General features: G+C 45.5%; 2 protein-coding genes and 1 long non-coding RNA gene across 3 annotated transcripts; 1 reads left to right on the top strand and 2 right to left on the bottom strand.

Moving 5' to 3' along the window:
* Nucleotides 1-529: 529 nt before the first annotated feature.
* vamp8 (vesicle-associated membrane protein 8 (endobrevin)) lies at nucleotides 530-6,379 on the bottom strand. The gene is made up of 3 exons (XM_076992266.1): nucleotides 6,198-6,379; nucleotides 2,894-3,067; nucleotides 530-2,739 (listed from the first exon to the last, which is right to left on the bottom strand). Exons 1-3 carry the CDS (start codon nucleotides 6,222-6,224, stop codon nucleotides 2,539-2,541), a joined length of 402 nt encoding a protein of 133 aa, XP_076848381.1. The 5' UTR covers nucleotides 6,225-6,379; the 3' UTR covers nucleotides 530-2,538.
* Nucleotides 6,368-8,648, top strand: LOC143494181 (uncharacterized). Its single transcript, XR_013125567.1, has 2 exons — nucleotides 6,368-6,487; nucleotides 7,968-8,648. It is a non-coding gene; the product is annotated as an uncharacterized LOC143494181 (long non-coding RNA).
* On the bottom strand, nucleotides 8,466-18,363 carry ncaph (non-SMC condensin I complex, subunit H). Its single transcript, XM_076992261.1, is given in 19 exon segments — nucleotides 8,466-8,759; nucleotides 9,557-9,632; nucleotides 9,977-10,053; nucleotides 10,172-10,282; nucleotides 10,493-10,618; nucleotides 10,754-10,861; nucleotides 10,957-11,076; nucleotides 11,603-11,709; nucleotides 11,794-11,939; nucleotides 12,320-12,528; nucleotides 12,796-12,875; nucleotides 14,386-14,428; nucleotides 14,430-14,576; nucleotides 15,989-16,131; nucleotides 16,436-16,553; nucleotides 17,065-17,154; nucleotides 17,308-17,398; nucleotides 17,490-17,720; nucleotides 18,226-18,363. Coding segments are annotated over 18 exon segments (2,064 nt in total). The 5' UTR covers nucleotides 17,702-17,720; nucleotides 18,226-18,363; the 3' UTR covers nucleotides 8,466-8,699.

Genomic DNA, 18,363 nt, shown 5'->3' with positions numbered 1-18,363 from the left:
CAATAAGGGCTTACTACAATGTGTGCGTTAGAATTATGCGTACGCCTGAGGTGAAGGTGTCGTGGGTGTACGCCAGGGCCGGCGCCAGAACATATACAGTGAGGGGGCGTCAGAAAATTTTGGGGGGGGCGAACGTAAGTTGTTGAGCTTACGTCGAGCGGCCGACGGGGCACCATGTAGCGATTGTTGTAAAATAAATGGGTCTTATTTTTTACATTGAGGGGGCGGGACACCTCACCTGAGGGGGCGACGCCCCCATTCGCCCCCCCGTGGCGCCGGCCCTGGTGTACGCACTTTCTCACGTTCAAATCACATTTCGTACATCTGACCGTTTGCGTGAAACATATAGCGTATGTTTTTGTGCGTACGCGCCGTTCGTACATGAGGCCCCAGGAGAATGAACGATCTGTTTACATATTACTATAAATTATTCATATCAGTAGTTTGAGAGAAAATGTTTTCTATGACAGTTGAACTTTAATCAAAGAAGAGCTTTCATTTCTAGACTGTTCTTATAGCAAAAGAAAGATCGTATTAACAATTTTATTTAACCATAAATAATAAACACATGTATAGTGCACTAGACAGTGGACGACTAACACTCTTACACTTTCATAACACATCAAATATTTATTTCTAACAACCTCACATTTTTATTCAATGCTTTTAGATAACATTTTCCTCCAATTCTAGATTTGTATGAAAACCTTAGCGGCTCCAGTTTAGTACCCACGCTGCAAAGGCAACTGAATAAATCAGCTTAAAGCTCTAATAAAACTCCATTTTAGAACAAGCACAGAATTACTGAATTACTCATATTTATCATAACTCAATAATTGCATAATTATTTTTATTAGAATTTTAAGTAATGATTTGAAACAAGAGGAGACACCAAAACAGCTTAGTAATAACAACTCAGAATAAAACAAATAAATAAACTTTAATATTCAACACTCTAGCATTAACATAACCTACAGCAAAAACATCTGGGCAAACAAATATACTGACAGAAAAACCAACTACTTACAAACAAAAAACAATGGCCCTTTGACCTCTTCAGACCTCCATAGGGGTGGATGAAACGTACCATTATGGAACATACCACGTGGAGTCTGCATGGGGGCCTCAGGCTGGGCAGACTAACTTTGCAGGGTCAACAGCTGTTCTGCCAAATAACTAGTGAGCTTTGTGATGTGAAATACAACTGAAGAACTAAAGAAAATTATATCAAACACAATCATACATTTGTTCCAGATGTAATAATTAAAATCAGTGAATTTTTGCCACCCTCAGAAGGGAAGAGGTCATTGGGGGGGGGGGGGTCGTTTCCTTCATAAAGCCGAGTACCATGGAAGGGTGATTACACCAGTGACTAGACAAACTTAAAAACAAGTAGTTTACCCACAGCAGGAAGACATTTGGTCAAAGTGCAGTACTGCAGAATTGTTCGTGTTGATTTTAACATTACCATTGCTTTTCCGTGAGTCACCTCAGATTGCAACATGCACCATCAGCCCAGATGAAACCCAGTTTAAAAAACAAACAAAAAAACAACATTCTCTATACAGAACAACCAGGACCATGAGGAGGTCCGAGTTCCAACTAGGATCTAGAGAGCTCTATAATCAACTTGCAACTGCACAGACAATGACTGTCTATGCTTTAACATCATGGACAGCAGTCCACTGAACTGTACTGCCAAGATAGCGACTTAAATACCTACACACAAATTCTAGCATTCAGAGTTAATTTCCCAGATATTGCTAAATGAAACACTATAGCTCTAGCAACGAGGGCTATTTTCCCCATTTTCTGATGGTATGAAACATTCAACATTCCAGTATCTTTAAAAGATTGTCTATGGTCTAAAGGTCTAAATTCTGGCCGATTTCAAATCGCAACATTATTCTTGTCTCTTAAACACAATATGCTTATGTTCAGTAAGCCTACGTCACAGGCTACGTCACTGTTAGGCAGGAGTCTGGCCACATGCCTAGTGGTTGCAGAATAGATTCAAGGGATACTTCCTTCAACATGCTAACATTGCTAAGGCTCTGTTAAAGTGAATGGGGCCCAGGTAGCAATGCTAACTTGCTCCCTTATCTTTCATTAACTCTTGGTACCATTAGCCATTTTAGCAAAGTCCTGCTCCCAATACTCTGCTTAAAGGTCATGGTGCAAAGGACACTGGGGAACTATGGCAACTAGACTAGTCATTTGAGCAAAATGTGCAAATCAGAAGTAAAACTATTACTATTTAAAACACGCATGTAGGCGGTGCTTTTACAGGATGTACATAATGGAGGTGGGGAGAGGCGGGTCTATATGCAGGACAGGTGTGTTAAACCTGCAGGTAGGTCATGTGGCACTCCAGGAGAAGCCCCGCCTCCAAGAGCACACAGTAACGTCAATATGGATGGGTGTACGCATAGATTTGCATGTGTGGTAAGGTATACATGTATTCATATAGGTGTGTGTGTGTGTGTGTGTGTGTGTGTGTGTGTGTATGTGTATGTAATGTGCACATGCTCAATCGTCTCATTTGTTGGGGGGCTTAGTAGGTACGGGCAAAGGAGCAGGAGCAGGGGCAGGTGCGCTCGTTGGAATGACCCCGGTGGCCAACAGGATGATGATGAGGATGATGATGACCACGACCACGATGATGGCCACAGTGATCTTCACGTTCTTCCACCAGAAGGAGCGCGCCACCTTCTGCGATGTGTGTTTGAAGTTCTGCGCCTGCAGGGCATAAGGACAGCACAGAATATATATATATATATATATATATATATATATATATATATATATGTGTGTGTGTGTTTGGCTGGTCCAACCACAGTTTGGTCCCACACGCATCTTTACAAGAACACATGTGTCCAAGGCTCATTCTCACCCCGGCCTGCAGGTCCTCAGATTTGTCCATGAGGTCATCGAGGCGCTCGCCACGGGCCAGGATCCGGTCCACATTCTGTGTCATGATGTCCTTCACGCCATCCACCTGCGACTGCAGCGACTTCACCCGGTCCTTGTCCTCCACGGGAGGCTGAGCCGCTGCCCCACCCTGCTCCTGTGCGGACGAGGGCGGAGCGGAAGCGTGAGTGCGCCGTCTACACCTCAGAGTACACCTCCATCATGGGCCGTAAACTTACAAAGCTGCTTTCGTCTCTGAAACTCCTCCATAATTACAGATGAAAATGACACTTTGTGCCATTAGACCACTGGGATATTGCACAAGTAGCCTTAAAGCGGATTTAGAAACTCGTACACCAAAGTCATTACAAAACTTCCAACAGAGTTCGTTATGGAAACACGTTTCAAATTGCTTTTTAAAAGAAGCTTAACTAAAGCCACAGCGAAACGTGCGATCTGAACGCACTGCTGCGCGATTACATCAGTTACTGCCCACATTGTTTTCAAGCGAGTGCCTATAATTTCCACAGACATTGTGATGGCGTCACCAAAATTATACTCCCCTTATTATTAAAATAACCCTTGTTGAATGTAGAGACAAGTATATTGCATTTATATGGCATCAGTGTTAATTTCGTTGACGAATAATTTGTCATAGTTTTCGTCAACGAACCTTTTTTTCATGACAAAAACGAGACGATAACTAAATAAAAACTATATAAAAGGATAAAAACGAGACGAAAATATTGGCCAGCGACGACATTCAATCAGACCTGATTTAGTTTAGTGAAAGGTAGAGATAAGTTAAGACGAGATCCAACCGTTACTACATTACCGCACACGGAGAAGCGGGACAAGCCGGGTAACCGTCCAATCAGAACTAACGTCTTCACATCGCACACGGAGAGGCGGGACAAACCGGGTAACCGTCCAATCAGAACTAATGTCTTCACATCGCTCAGAACCCGGGAAGACCAAACCAGAGCCGTAGAAAGATGATCTCTTTCTACGGCTCTGGACCAAACCAGCCTGTGAGTGGTCACTCATGAAATTAAACTCGAGGTTAACTCGATAATGTCAGCAGGGAGAAAGATGAGGGGCGATATATGGACACATTTCTCCTTTGACTTTGAGAAAACAAGACGGTGTGTAAACCATGTGGGACGATGATGTCGGGAAAAATACGACAAATGAAACGACATCTGCGGGCTGCGTCATTGCTGTTTTTACGGCTCCCAGTTTTATATCCAATGTAATATGTATTGTTCATAAACTACATATGCTTTTCAGGTAGAGCGGACCTACTGGTCATCAAGGTTTTTTATCGTTATGCTCAATAACTAAGTTTAGGTCAATAAAGTTGTGTGGAAACTTGTTTTTGTATATATTGCACATACAAACAATAATATTAATATTCTGTAACTGGTTAATGTTTCATTTTGTGCAAATGTATATAATGACTATTACACCAGTTATATTTTAGTCAACTAAATTCTTCTGATAATTAGTCGACTAAATTCTAATGATAATTAGTCGACTAAAACTAGACTAAGACTAAAAACCAAAAAAACAAATCCAAAGACTAAATGTAAATGACATTTAAGTCAAAACACTAAGACTAAAACTAAATAAAAAATTGTTGTCAAAATTAACACTGTATGGAATAGCCTACACACCCAGAAGTCACAAAAAAAAGATGTTAACCAGACATTTCAGTCCTGTGAGTACTGTGCTTATAACTTCATTGAGCACTCTAGTTTTGTCATAACTAGATATTTAGGCATAATTAGGGAATATTTGTCAAATATCTTATTAAAAAAAGAAATAAGTCAGGTTGTCATTAAGATGTACAAGATGTAAGGTTGTCAGTAATGACGAGGAACAAAGTAATACTGCGAAGTCCCGTGGTCAGAGGTGAACTTCGGTATAGCAAGTATGTTATTGTTCTCTTAATTCTGAGCATGAAAGGCATTCAATCCTCCTGAGTGTTACGGTAACAAACAAACATTACATTTTATTTGAAACACTTAACACCCTTGAGTCGGTGTGTATTTGCCCTTACTTATGCACAGAAACGGCGAAGATCATCCGTCATGCAGCAGATAAACAACACGCGGCCTTCTTTGGGAGTGTTAATTCACAAGTGTCACAGAGCTGAAAAAAGTGTGAGATTGTGTTCTCGGGCTCCAAGAGTTTCACGGCTTGCCACTACAGCACCCTCATGTGTATACGCAGCAGTTAACGTCTCTGCGCAGAAAAGCGAATATTTAGCCAAGATCACTCATGGAGATGAGAGTTCAACACACAGACGAAGCAGCAACTGAACAGTGTGGCACTGGTCACCAGAGATGTGGCATCGTGCGGGTTCTCCAAATAGGACTTAACATAACTGGATCTGAAAGAGTGAATCCAGCACTTAATACATCGTGAACAGAAGAGGGTTACCAGGAACCAAGAGCTCACTGCGTGTATCCCCTACCTGCAGCTACTCGTGTGTGTGTGTGGCACGCTTCACGACAGAATGGCAGAACACTATCAAGTATCATCCAACACAGAGCAAATAAATACATTTTACATAAGACTATAACTTAAATTGACTGGCGGTCAAAACTATGGTGAAGATCTGGTGACCCATTTAAGGAGTCAGCTGGTAAACACCTCAATCCTAGTACTGAAACGCAGGTTTGATTACATGTTCATGGCCAATACACTGTCGTCTTTAAGCGTGGTTCCTGAACTAGTCTGCGGGCGGCTGCGTTTCAGGTTTCATTGGTACGAACAGTTAACAACTTATGAAGCAATCATCTTTTTTGAGCAACTTTGATGATGTAACTCAACCAGAATCCAAGCTGAGGAGTTCATCGACCATACAGGCTGGTTCTGTCCGGCCTGCTGTAGTCAATCCACCTGAGCAAACAAATCTTTCCGATAAACGGGTCATACGTTTGCCTTTAGGTGCCGATTCTTAAGTAAATACTTATAAAAAGGTACAAAATGTTCGATATCGACTTGAATAAACGAAAAAAGAATATTTTAAAGAAAGCGGCGAGCAGGAAACAGGAACTTTCTGCCGAACTTGAATAACCAGACGCACCTCACCTTCGTCAGCCTCCAGAAACATTTAGAAACTGATAATCCTGTCGTTTCTCTAGCAGGCATCTTTTAAACCAGAGACTCATGTCGTTTACCTCGTCAGTAGCAAGTTAAGAAATAACCGTGTACAGCTATATTTACATTTCATATGCAAACATGTAAAACATTTTTTTAAAAAACCACCCGGCACTCACCATACTGTTTGGATCTCCAAGTCCCATTTTCTAAACTAGTTTCCGTTGGGTCTGCCAGAAGAACACATTAAACGCCAATCTTGTGTTTTTGTAATGAATATCGTGTAAGAAATGTTATGTAGTCTGACTAAAACGGCTGAGGACAGACGTCGCCGTCCTGTCGTTAACTTCCTGGTTCTAGCGCTCTCGTTCTCTTCCTCGTCCACCTGCGCTATTAACCGTCCAGAACCGGTGCACTCACACGGGCCGCCGCCGGGGGGCGCCAACGGCGCCTGCACCTCCAGCAACAGGTAGCGTGTTTACCTTTTGTTTTCAATATTGACATGGCGGGCTAGTGTTTGCATGGTTAGTTTGTGTTCATTTCGACGAATCGGAGCGTCTTTACATCAAAGTGAAAGGTTAAAAATGCCTGCAAAACCAAATAGGCGCGCTCAAGGGGATCTGTGGAAAACCTCGAACCCCCTCATCGGTCCTCGTTTGGTCTCGCAGTTTAAGCCGAACTCCACCCGGCTTTCACTGGGGCCTATGCTATGCTTTAAACTATGCGAAGCATGTCGTCATTTGCATAATTCACATTCCGCAGTTCGCTGAAGTGTTTTAAACTGGAAGGCATCAAATTTTCTTGTACTAAATTACGATAAGACTGAGGTGCTGATTCTTGGACCCAAAGCTGCTGGAATCAATTGGGCTGATATTCCCCCCTAGATGACTTCTCATTAACACCTAAATCTACCGCAAAAAGCTTAGGTGTCACTATTTATTCGGATCTTTCATTTGACACACATATATGCAATGTCACTAAGGCTGCCCTTTTTCCATTTACGTAATATGAGCTGAGACACTCACGCCACAGCGGGCGGAAATTATCATAGTTAGGCCCGCCCACTAAGAGGGAAGATATGATTGGTCAATTTTACTGTCATTTGAAACTGGCATTGCGATGAATTATAACTGCCAGGCCCTCTGAGGTATCACAGTCCTCATAAGGGGGAGACACAGGCCCACAGGCTTCCACTTAACCCCTCACCTTCCAACACAGATTGAATAGACACGGGTGAATAATTTATTTGCTTATATTTTTGTAATCGTTTAGATTGTCAAACAAAGTAGATAAAATATATATATATTTTTAAAGTATATAGTGTGTGTGTTTATATCATCCTGTGCTCGTCTTTGTCAGAGTCTCGTCACTTTGTGATTTTGTTAAACGTGCGCTGTTCACTACAATAAACGTGAGTGTTGCACCCTGAAACCACTTCATCTCACACACACTTTAAAGGCCGGTCCATGAAAATATTGTATGACGTAACCGATCCGTGGCACAAAAAAGGTTGTGGAGCACTGCTGTGACCCATCTCATCTTTGGTGCTCCTAAAATGCAGGATTTCTTTTAGATCCAAAAAATAAGACTACAGCTGGAAGCAGCTTTCTCCTTTAAAGCCCCTCAGTTATCGACTAGCCTTCCAGCTCCGATCCGAGTTTCTGACACAGTTCCAATCATTAAATCTAGACTTAAGACTCACCTGTTTAGTCAAGCCTTCAGCTAAAATTCCCCTTGTAATAAGGTGTAGGGGCTTGGGGGCCCCCAGACGCCCTCATGCCTGTGGTCACCTCTGAACCCCTCCCTTTAGTTATGCTGCTATAGATTAGCCTGCCGGAGCCACATGCTAATCACTGGCACGTGAGCTATGTACGTTTAAATCAGTGGTGGTTTAAATTCATGTCCACTCAGTCTGTATTGTATATATTTTTTGCATGCTTCTACCCAAGACGATTCTATACAAGCACCTAGGAGATGGTCTGGGTTGCCAGTGGATGTACTGATGCCGGGGTTGGATGTGCCATTGCCACATGAGGACGTGCTGATGCTAGCTCCTACCTGAGGCTCACCATCTGCACCAAAGGGACTGTGACTACTTGGCCTGGAATTAGAACTACAACTATAGAACTACATTGGGACTACAAATATGGACTTGTGTTAACGGGCCGCCCAATGGAGGATGGGTTCCCTTTTGAGTCTTGGTCCTCCCGAGGTTTCTTCCTATTCCCCACCCTATAGGGAGTTTTTCCTCGCCACTGTCGCCTCTGGCTTGCTCATTAGGGATCTGGACCCATATGATTGTAAAGCTGCTTTGTGACGTGTTGTAAAAAGCGGTATATAAATAAATTTGACTTGACTTTTAATGATCCATTATATAGTATAAAAGGGATAAAAGGAATAGCATAAAAGGAATACTCCAACATAAAAAACAATTACTCACCATATGGTTTAAGAGGACTAAATAAAAACAGTTTTAATGGAACAAATGGGTGTCCAGTTCCATCTTGTTCTTCAAGGAATAAAAATGAGAACGCCGACTTGCCAAAGCTTGCTCAAGCCAAGAATCAAATTAAAACTAATCCCATCCAGCCTGTTCTTTAACAATTCATGAAATGTAAAGAGGGGATGGAGGGATTACAGAGCAAAACTCATACTGTACAAAACGTTGCATGCATGTGTCTTCATTGTCCTTGTCTGATGATGATGTCGGACATGTCGTCCACTTTGTGAAGCTCCAGGTTCTGTTAGTGTGAAAACAGAAGACAGACTTTATAAAACGCCGTTTCAAGTACAACACCAAATACTTCAGAACTGAATACTTCACATCAGTTGAGAAGCTTCAGATGTTGAAGAGATTCCTGCCCTAGTTTGCTTACAAAAAGTCAAAAGGGTGGGGCTGAATCTGAGCAACCATGCACGTCAAACTCTCCACCACCCCGCTACGCCCTCTGGGACATGCACCACCACATGTTTCCAGTCTCGCTGTATATAAACAGGTCTTGTAGAGGACCAAATGATTGTAGACAATTTTGTTGGGTTGTGGCAAATGTACGCTCTGGTGCATGAACATGTATGAAGCCCCTGCAGGGATGGATGGATGGATGGATGAGATGGTTTCATAACAGAAACCAAAGGCCTTCAACCAAAGTTATTTATATACGAGCACCAGTGATAGCATGCCGTAATCCTATTGGTCAATGCCAAGGGACGTGGGAGACGTCTGACTAGGGGGGGTTCTTATTGGGCGTCTACCATTTGAAATTTGTCAGATACAACAAAAAATGTGTGAAATTCTTGTAGCCATTTTCTGGGTGTCTGGGGTTTTTACACGTCACTGCTGGACTTGTGTGATGGGGTCACACCCAACACCACACAGCCAATAGTGGTGAAACCGACCAATCATAAAGGGAGAGGGGTGGCCGAGACAAACGGCTTGGCAACAGGAAGTAGACTGTAACAGCCTGGTGCCTGGTGGGCGGAGCCATGAACCGAGTGGACCAGCGTCGGACACACACAGAGCGGCGAGTGCAACACGCACCTTCTCGTTGGCGAGATGCAAAAGGGCGACAAAGGCCAGCGAGACGGACAGGTTGTTGGCCATGGTGGACGGCAGCCTGCAACAGGAAGGAGATGAGACACGGCGTGAAGGTGCGCCCCCTAGTGCCCAGCGTCATTAACACACGCAAGAGACTCCGACAGGAATTGTGGGGCCAATAATCCAACAAACAAATAAGCAGAATCTAGAGGCCCGATGCTGGAGACGTGGGGTGGGTCTCAGCTGGGCCATGTGCTCTATAATGAGCACCGAGTGATGGCACCGGACCAGGGGTGCTGTGATGCGAGGGGGAACGGGCTCACTGTAGAAACCAAATAAGTGTGTGTTTCTGAGCACCACAGGAAGCTCATCAACACTGACATATCTGACTAAAGACGTGTGCTGCAGAACACGGTGAGGCACCTCTGGAGGAGAGTCCTTGTGGACTGGCTGAAGGACTTCTCACCCACGACGTCTGTGGACGTGTCCTCCTCCACCCGCTTAAAGAAAATAAACACACACACAGGATCAAATCCTAAGAGCACTTTCACTAGTGAAGAAAAATCATACCATAGACAGTACTGGATATTTACACAAACGCCACACACACACACTCACCGTGTCTGGTGTCTCGGGGGTGTCTGTTAGAAGCGTCCACATGCTGGTCTTCAGCCTCTTCATGTCCATCTTCTTGGCCGTCCTGGCATAGTTAATCTCGATGATGTTGACCTGGGAGAGACACAGGCGACAGTAAGCAAACCCGCCTCGTACACGATGACCAATCTAGCAATCTACAATAAACACGGTGACCAGGAGAGGAAATTAAATCACGCTCTCTGTAAGGATTTATATTTATTATTTACACAGTATTACTAATGTCTATGACTAATATCACTCCGCGTGTGTTTTGAAGTTTAGCCCAAACATCCCTGCTCCTACTTTGTGGGGCTCTGGGACCAAACAGTCTCCATATGTAGAGGTGCTGTCTGGGTCAAAGGTCAAGGGGTTCAGCCTGTCATCTGATCCTGTGAAGCCTTCGGCATCATCATCATCACTATCCCCCACCTACACACACACACACAAACACACACACACACACACACACACAAACACAGAGTGCAGGACATGTTAGAACCGATGACGGGCTCCACTGTCGTACAGGACAGGACGTTAAGTTGAAGTGTGTGTGTGTGTGTGTACCTGCAGCCCCGGGCAGAAGTTGGCAGTGTCGTTGGCATTGTTGTAGTCGTACTCTCCGAGGTCCTCACCCACCTCTCCCGACAGCCTTTTCTTCCCTACGGCACTGAGCTGCAGCGCACAGGCATTGCACAGAAGACACATCGTAAGTCAGATCCCGATCGCGGGGGAGGAGGAGAGAGAGGTTAAAGGTTAAAGGGGGTCACCGTGTTGGTGGGCTTGAGGCTGAGCTGGGAAAGGTTGCTGAGGGGATACTGGAAGTCAGACGGCAGTGTGGTTTTCTTGTTGGTGCTGTTCAGGGCAGACTTGCTAATGGTGGTCGCTGCCTGGAAGCAACAAGGATAGAGTAAGTATTGAGAGAGAGAGAGAGAGAGAGAGAGAGAGAGAGAGAGAGAGAGAGAGAGAGAGAGAGAGAGAGAGAGAGAGAGAGAGAGAGAGAGAGAGAGAGAGAGAGACACACTCAGGACTGAAAGAGACACTCAGGTCAGAGAGAGGGGGGGAGAGAGAATATGAATCTTAATGTGAAAGAAAAAGAAAGAAGAAAAATAATGCCAAAGAAGTATAATGTAATCAGGACTACCCCAACCCCATAGTGTTGGGAACTGCCTGGGGTTTCTCATGGAAATATCAACTAAGCACTTTTTAGTATTTCCTTCAACTACATTAAAGCTTTCATCACGGTTAGGAAATTTTGCTCATTCCTGACCCTGATTAGAATACTCTCCTCTTAATTATTAATCACTTTTTGATTAAACTCGTTTGGAACAAGGTGGTCCATCTGGGTTTCCAGGTGACGGAGCTGTATTCGACCAGACCAACGGGAACTTCACCAACCAGCGAGCGGGATCTTACTCTGGTGGTGCGGAAGTAGTTGTGGAAGTGAATATCTTCGTTGAAGTCGATAACCATGGGGCTTTTCGCCGCCCTCTTCTTCTGTTCCGTCTCCGGCCTGTGATCCCCTACAACAGACGCAAAGTCACGTGAATGGCGCCCGGGTCCGCCGCGTTCGTGTGCCGTCATCCACGACGAGCTTTTGGACTTACGCTTGTGGGTGGGTTTGAAGAGCCAGTATCCCGGGCCGACCCAAGTGGCCATGGTGCGGGGGCTGAAATAAGAGTACTCCCTGGGCTGGTCCGACAGCTGAAGGCACATGGCAGTGATATCCCCCTCTCCTATTGGTATAATCCCCCTGAGCAGAAACATTGTATACTTGGTGTCACATTCAAGGAGTCAGGTGTCATGAAAAAAGTGTCTTTCTGAGCTCAGGGAAGGAAGTGACTAACAACAGAATGACTGCAGGCCTGTATCTTGACCCAGCCCTGAAAGATATCTGGACCATGCGGTCAGGGTATGAACTGAGGGACTGAACTGATTGTGTGGAGAAAAAACTGGAGACTTCCAGCCGTAGGAGGTGTGGCAGGTTGTACAGTGGGTCAAGCACATTGTCTTGTGAGATAAACATGGCACACTGAGATATTAAACAAACATTTTGTGTGAGCCAACGTGCAAACGCAAGCGATTTAACGCAAGCGCGCACATGCCAGTCAAACGTCACCGCTCGTCTCTCACTGCGCTCTTGCGGGGCTCGTTCGTGTGCAGGCGTCTCGCTTCTCTCCGAACTCCTCCCCGCCGTCCCCGTGGCCTCCGTCGTCTTCGTCCGCGTCGAAGTGGTCGGCCGGGCCGGGCGCAGCGTCCTCGTCGGGCTCCACGTCGGCGTTGACGTCGAACGCGTGCTCTCCCTGCTTCATCTTCTCCAGGAGCTGGTTCAGGCTGGTGTCCTGCGGCGAGAAGACAGATAATCCCTCAGACCTGCTCGTTTCTTACCATCCACGGTTTATGGTTCAGCAAATGAGCTAGCAAGAACTGTGGAGACGACAGCTGTGACTGGGCTGGCCGGAAACTGAGACGAAACCATGACACTTTAGAACCTCTTCAGGACTAAATACAGGTTTTGTCAGAACAATCAAAACAAGAACTTGCTCTCTCTATGAACATATGCAGGTGAAATTTCTATTTAACTGCTTAGTAAACGGATGCAGCTTTACCTGTCCAGGTGTCCACTGAGTGAAGGAGAAATCCTTTAGGGAAGGGCAAATAACCCTGTCCTCTAGTGACTTTAGACTAGCTGTAGGTTTGGGGGAACAATATACCAACAATTACAAATAAACACCATAAAACAAACAAAGCAACTTATTACATACACATTTATCAGGCATGAAAATGGGTCAGGGGTTAAAAAGGTGAGAAGACGTGTGTGTGTGTGTGTGTGTGTGTGTGTGATATATATATATATATATATATGCCGAATATAATCAAGTCCATAATAGTAAAAATACCAAAATTAACCAAAATTGAAGCAATTAAAGCAATAATGAAAAGTGGCCACCCTATATACAACCAGCTTTGTTCACTCACACAACACATGCATCTTGTGCTGTCCATATTTTATTAAGAAGTGAACAATAATAATTGAACTATTGAACATAGATATACTAAACATAATACATGTCAGACATGACATTCAGACACTGTCAGATTCAGAGATAAAAAAAAAAAGATTTTAACTTGGAGGGGTGCGAGTAAGAAGAGTAGTCCATTGAAACGCAGAGTGCGGATTTGTTTACTTCTCACTTTAGACCCGCGGGGACGCTAGCGAAAAATATTGACCTGTTGTCAATGGATGGAGCCAGATCCGTAAACGCGAGAAGCCACTTTCGTCATTCCAGATGGCTCAGTCAAAACCATTACGTCTTAATAAACCAATAAATAACATCAGTGGTGAAAATGAGTGTAAAAAATACCAGGGTTCACGTGTTTTTATTTTCAAAAAGGGGCTAAAGCACAGGGTAGACTCCAATGACAAGAGTTTACAACTTCATCTTCAACTTTTTCAGCCCTGGTGTGAATGTTAACACACGTCCCTGGATTCACCAGTTACAACTACAGACACACTAGAAAAAATCTTGTTTCTTATTTTATGTCACCGTTAACTACACGGGGTTGACGCAAACTTAATAGGCCTATCTAGCTACCTATTTATCACAAGAGCTTGTCTAGCTCTGACAGTGTTCAACGCTGTAGCGAACGGCAGTAAGTTTGTTTTACCGCAAAATATGAAAACGATTGAAACCATTAATCACCCTATTAAATCCACTGGTAAATGTACGATCTGGTAAATGTAGTGGTAAATGTACGATCTGGTTAATGTAGTGGTAAATGTACGTTCTGGTAAATGTTCGCTCTTCTGCCTTGTCCCCGGTGTAAATAACACTAGGTCCTGTTCCTCGTCCTGCTTAGCGAATAACATGAATGAAGAACGTTCGTATGATTGAAACACAATTTGGCCTCTATGATGGATCTGGGCAGAAATTGCTGGCCACTGTGTCATTGAAATTGCCGATTTCGGAAGTGCTCTGTTTGCTTATTAAGTCTATATATATATACACACACATCTCCCGACCCTCATCGGATCTACACGATTCACGCAGGTCACCCTTTTCAACTTCAAAACGGTGAATTTCGCCGAAAGGTGACAGATTTTCATGCCTGATTTATGTATGAAAAAGAAGTGTAGGAAAAACGTGAGAAAGCAGCCGGCCTCCGCCTGGCTCCTCCCCTGGGCGTGCGTGGCATACCTATGAAGGGCAAGGCGGGCGTGTGCTGGGCGGGGGCCGAGCGGGGTGGGCGGGGCTGTGCGGAGCAGCGTGAGATGGGAGGGGAAGAGCAGCTCACACCGGCCGTCCTCGCTGGAGAGCACGGAGAGGAACACACCGGCCGTGCTGTTCTCGTCGAACGACGCGGCCATACGCTGGAACATGGGGTCCACCTGCACGAGGAAACGTCTCAGATTTACGGGATGGGGGAGGGGTGCGTCTCAGATTTACGGGATGAGGGAGGGGTGCGTCTCAGATTTACGGGATGGGGGAGGGGTGCGTCTCAGATTTACGGGATGAGGGAGGGGTGCGTCTCAGATTTACGGGATGGGGGAGGGGTGCGTCTCAGATTTACGGGATGGGGGAGGGGTGCGTCTCAGATTTACGGGATGGGGGAGGGGTGCGTCTCAGATTTACGGGATGGGGGAGGGGTGCGTCTCAGATTTACGGGATGGGGGAGGGGTGCGTCTCAGATTTACGGGATGGGGGAGGGGTGCGTCTCAGATTTACGGGATGGGGGAGGGGTGCGTCTCAGATTTACGGGATGGGGGAGGGGTGCGTCTCAGATTTACGGGATGGGGTGCGTCTCAGATTTACGGGATGGGGGAGGGGTGCGTCTCAGATTTACGGGATGGGGAGGGGTGCGTCTCAGATTTACGGGATGGGGGAGGGGTGCGTCTCAGATTTACGGGATGGGGGAGGGGTGTGTCTCAGATTTATGGGATGGGGGAGGGGTGTCAAGGGGTGATCTCACTACTCCGCCCTTTCAAAGCATAGGGGGGCTTTATTGTTTGAACAGGCAGCATGTGATGGATGTGTGACACGGCTACAGGTAAACATCACAGCCAATGAAACAATGCTGCTATCTGAGACAATATTTGCTACTGGGACACGAGCATAGTCCATATGTTTCAGTAACGCAGTAATGAAAGTAGTTCCGGCTCCATCATCATGGCCTGGCTGCATTAGACATTTATGACCAAGGGTAGTGAGCTATGTAGTGTCATCCTACAGCAGGTATCACCAAATGGCGGACCGCGGTCCGGATCCGGACCCGAACGCCGTCCTGTCCGGACCCAATCACATTCCTGATTAACTGGATACGGACCCAAATGCCAAAACAATTTTAACGGGAGACTATATTTTAAACCGGAGAATTTATTTTCAGACGTTACGATCACCACCCATTTGAGTGTTACGTTCGCCCCCCCGCTCAACAACTTTCGTTCGCCGCCACCCCCCCCCCCCCCCGCTCAACAACTTTCCTTTCGTTCGCCACCGCGGACCCGGACCTAAGGTCTGAGCTATCTGCCAAAAATGGACCGCGGAAAGATTTAATTGATTACCCCTGTCCTACAGGCTAGAGAGCACCGCTCGTATGAGCACAGCCCCCAGATACACAGCCCTTGTACTTCGGAAAATCCACAATTTATTCATATTTTCCCCATTCGACCTATACCGTGGCGTCAGGTGCGATGACGCAGTGGCCAGTGCGTTGGGATAAGCGTCCAGTGATTAAACCAACCAAACGGGGACAGAGTTTGTATTCAACAGCCAGGACTCGGGCCCAGAGCCCAGCTTTTACCTCACACTTCATCTCGGCCTCCGAGAGGTTGATGTTACTCAGGTTCTGCTCCACTGTCTTCTTGGGGGGTCGTTTCCTGGGGGGCTGCTTGACCGCCGCCTGCTCACCCGGGCTGCTCTCCGCCGGTTCCGTCTCTTCCGGGCCTGGGAGATGTTCACCAGAACAGGGTCACCCCACAGGGGACCGTTAATGGCACCAGACCAAACATCTCAATGAGATTATATTGGTACTTAATACAATTCTGAGATGACTTGCAAATTACAGTAACACATTTACGAAGCCCTGGTCTCCTTGTGATTAGGGTTATTTACCCCCATCGTACACACACACACACACACACACACACACACACACCTTCAGTTCTATCTACATCCACTCCACTATCAAAGTGAATCTGCCAATAATAGTGCTTTTGAGATGCAGACAGCCAAGCCCACCACCACACACCTTCTTTTGGCTTGGTCTCCGAGCCCAGACCACCCAGCACTCTGTAGGCATCTGCATGGACGGCGTCCACCCTCACCGCATAGATCTTAGTGCTGGCATCCAGAGTGCCTGCAGCCACCTGGATGTAAGGGCACACACACACACACACACACACACACACACACACACACACACACACACACACACACACACACACACACACACACACACACACTCTAATCCAACAACACCTGCAGCAGGTTTTACAGAAACCTTTACACAAAAGCCTAAAAACTCAGTAATACTGTATTCCAATATTGTTACTATTAATGTACAATGCTATTATTATATTGTTAAATTATAAGTTACATTATTACGTTATAAACAGCTTTTAATTTTTTGCCTAAAAGCTCAATGACCTTTTCATATAGAAAGTTCAAGGTCTATTCAAATAAGGAGAAAGAAATAAAATGTGAAATAAGGAGTTAATCACTGCTACTGGGCTATAGTGTGTTTATAGAGAAAGTACAGAAAGCCAAGTAATCTGTAAAAAGTCAGAAGTGAACAATGTGCATGACACACACACACACACACGCACGCACGGCCGGCCAATGCAAAACTGGACATGTGGTGCTTGCTTGAAAAACAACCTTGAAGTTGAGTTCAGAATCTTTCTGCTTGAGAATGTCAGCCATGTAATCAATGAGGTGCAGACCAAACGCATTCTTGGTGGTGATTTTCTGCACAAGGTAAAAGGACAGACAAACGATATTGCTCACACACTACCAACCATGTGAGAATGTTAAACAAACACATCCGCGCGTTTGGACTTTAAGGACAGAGTTGATGGAGTCTGAGCGCTTGATGAGTGCATGCATTCCAAATCCACCTACATTTTCAGTCGAGAGCTTGATGCATGTGGAATAATGCTCAGAGATCTGTGCGGACGACAGTTTCGGCACTGCGGCAGGGGTGCCTGAGGCGCTGTAATTTCAAATAAATAAAAAATAAGTCAATTCCTTGTAAACTAAACGACACATGACATTAGGGGCAAGTGATGGAACCGGACGACTACCTGCAAGACGCCGCCTCGCTGAAGGACTCCCCCGCGACCCTGTGGAGGTCTATCACCTTAGACCTGCGCCTCTGCTGTCTCTCCTGCTCGTCGTCGTTGCCCTGGATGGAGCCCAGCAGCGGGGTGCTCGCCGCGGACAGGGCCGCTTTGGGCCCCAGTGCCGGGGAGGCCCACTGTCGTGGTCGAGGGGTCGGGGTGTTGGCTGCACTCATACTGTCTGCGGATTTAAACCTGTGTTACTGAAGTTAGACAGCCAACAGAGCTCCCCACATCTTTAACCCTCCCAGGCCTAGGCCTTTTTGGCTGTTTAAGCATGGTTTCATAAATGTGTCTCTAAACATACTTAATTACAGCATTTCACACACATATCTCACATTAAAATGTTCAGAACAACCTCAGCTCTCTTCCTAATGAGGTTATATTGACTTAGAGTATTAATAAATAAATAATATGGTCCTAAACACCCATTGGTGTTTTTTAATTAAAGAGACCCATTGGTTTTTAATTAAAGCTTTACTCAGGTAAGCCCAGTGTAAAAATGAGCTCGGTATAATCCCGAAAGAACAAGAGTTTAAACACTTTAGTTTAAGTTTCGCAGCGGTTGTAGTTGTAGTTGTAGTTGATCAACAGACATGAACCAATCTGAGCCTACAGCAGCTACACGCTACAGTAAAGAAACTTACTAACACGGTTTACGAATAAACACACAGCGTTATATCCAGCACTCGAAACCCACCGTACGCGATGGCCAACGCGGTTATGTGAGGGGAGATTTATAAAAACAATAAGAGCTTTGACAACACGATGTCGGAGGAGAGGAGACGACGTTAACGCCGCCGGTCGGAACTGCCGGACCCTCGTTTGAAAATGAGCG

Source organism: Brachyhypopomus gauderio, unplaced genomic scaffold, assembly GCF_052324685.1.
Source record: "Brachyhypopomus gauderio isolate BG-103 unplaced genomic scaffold, BGAUD_0.2 sc91, whole genome shotgun sequence".
Taxonomy (NCBI): domain Eukaryota; kingdom Metazoa; phylum Chordata; class Actinopteri; order Gymnotiformes; family Hypopomidae; genus Brachyhypopomus; species Brachyhypopomus gauderio.
This window is presented reverse-complemented; position numbering and strand designations above follow the sequence as displayed.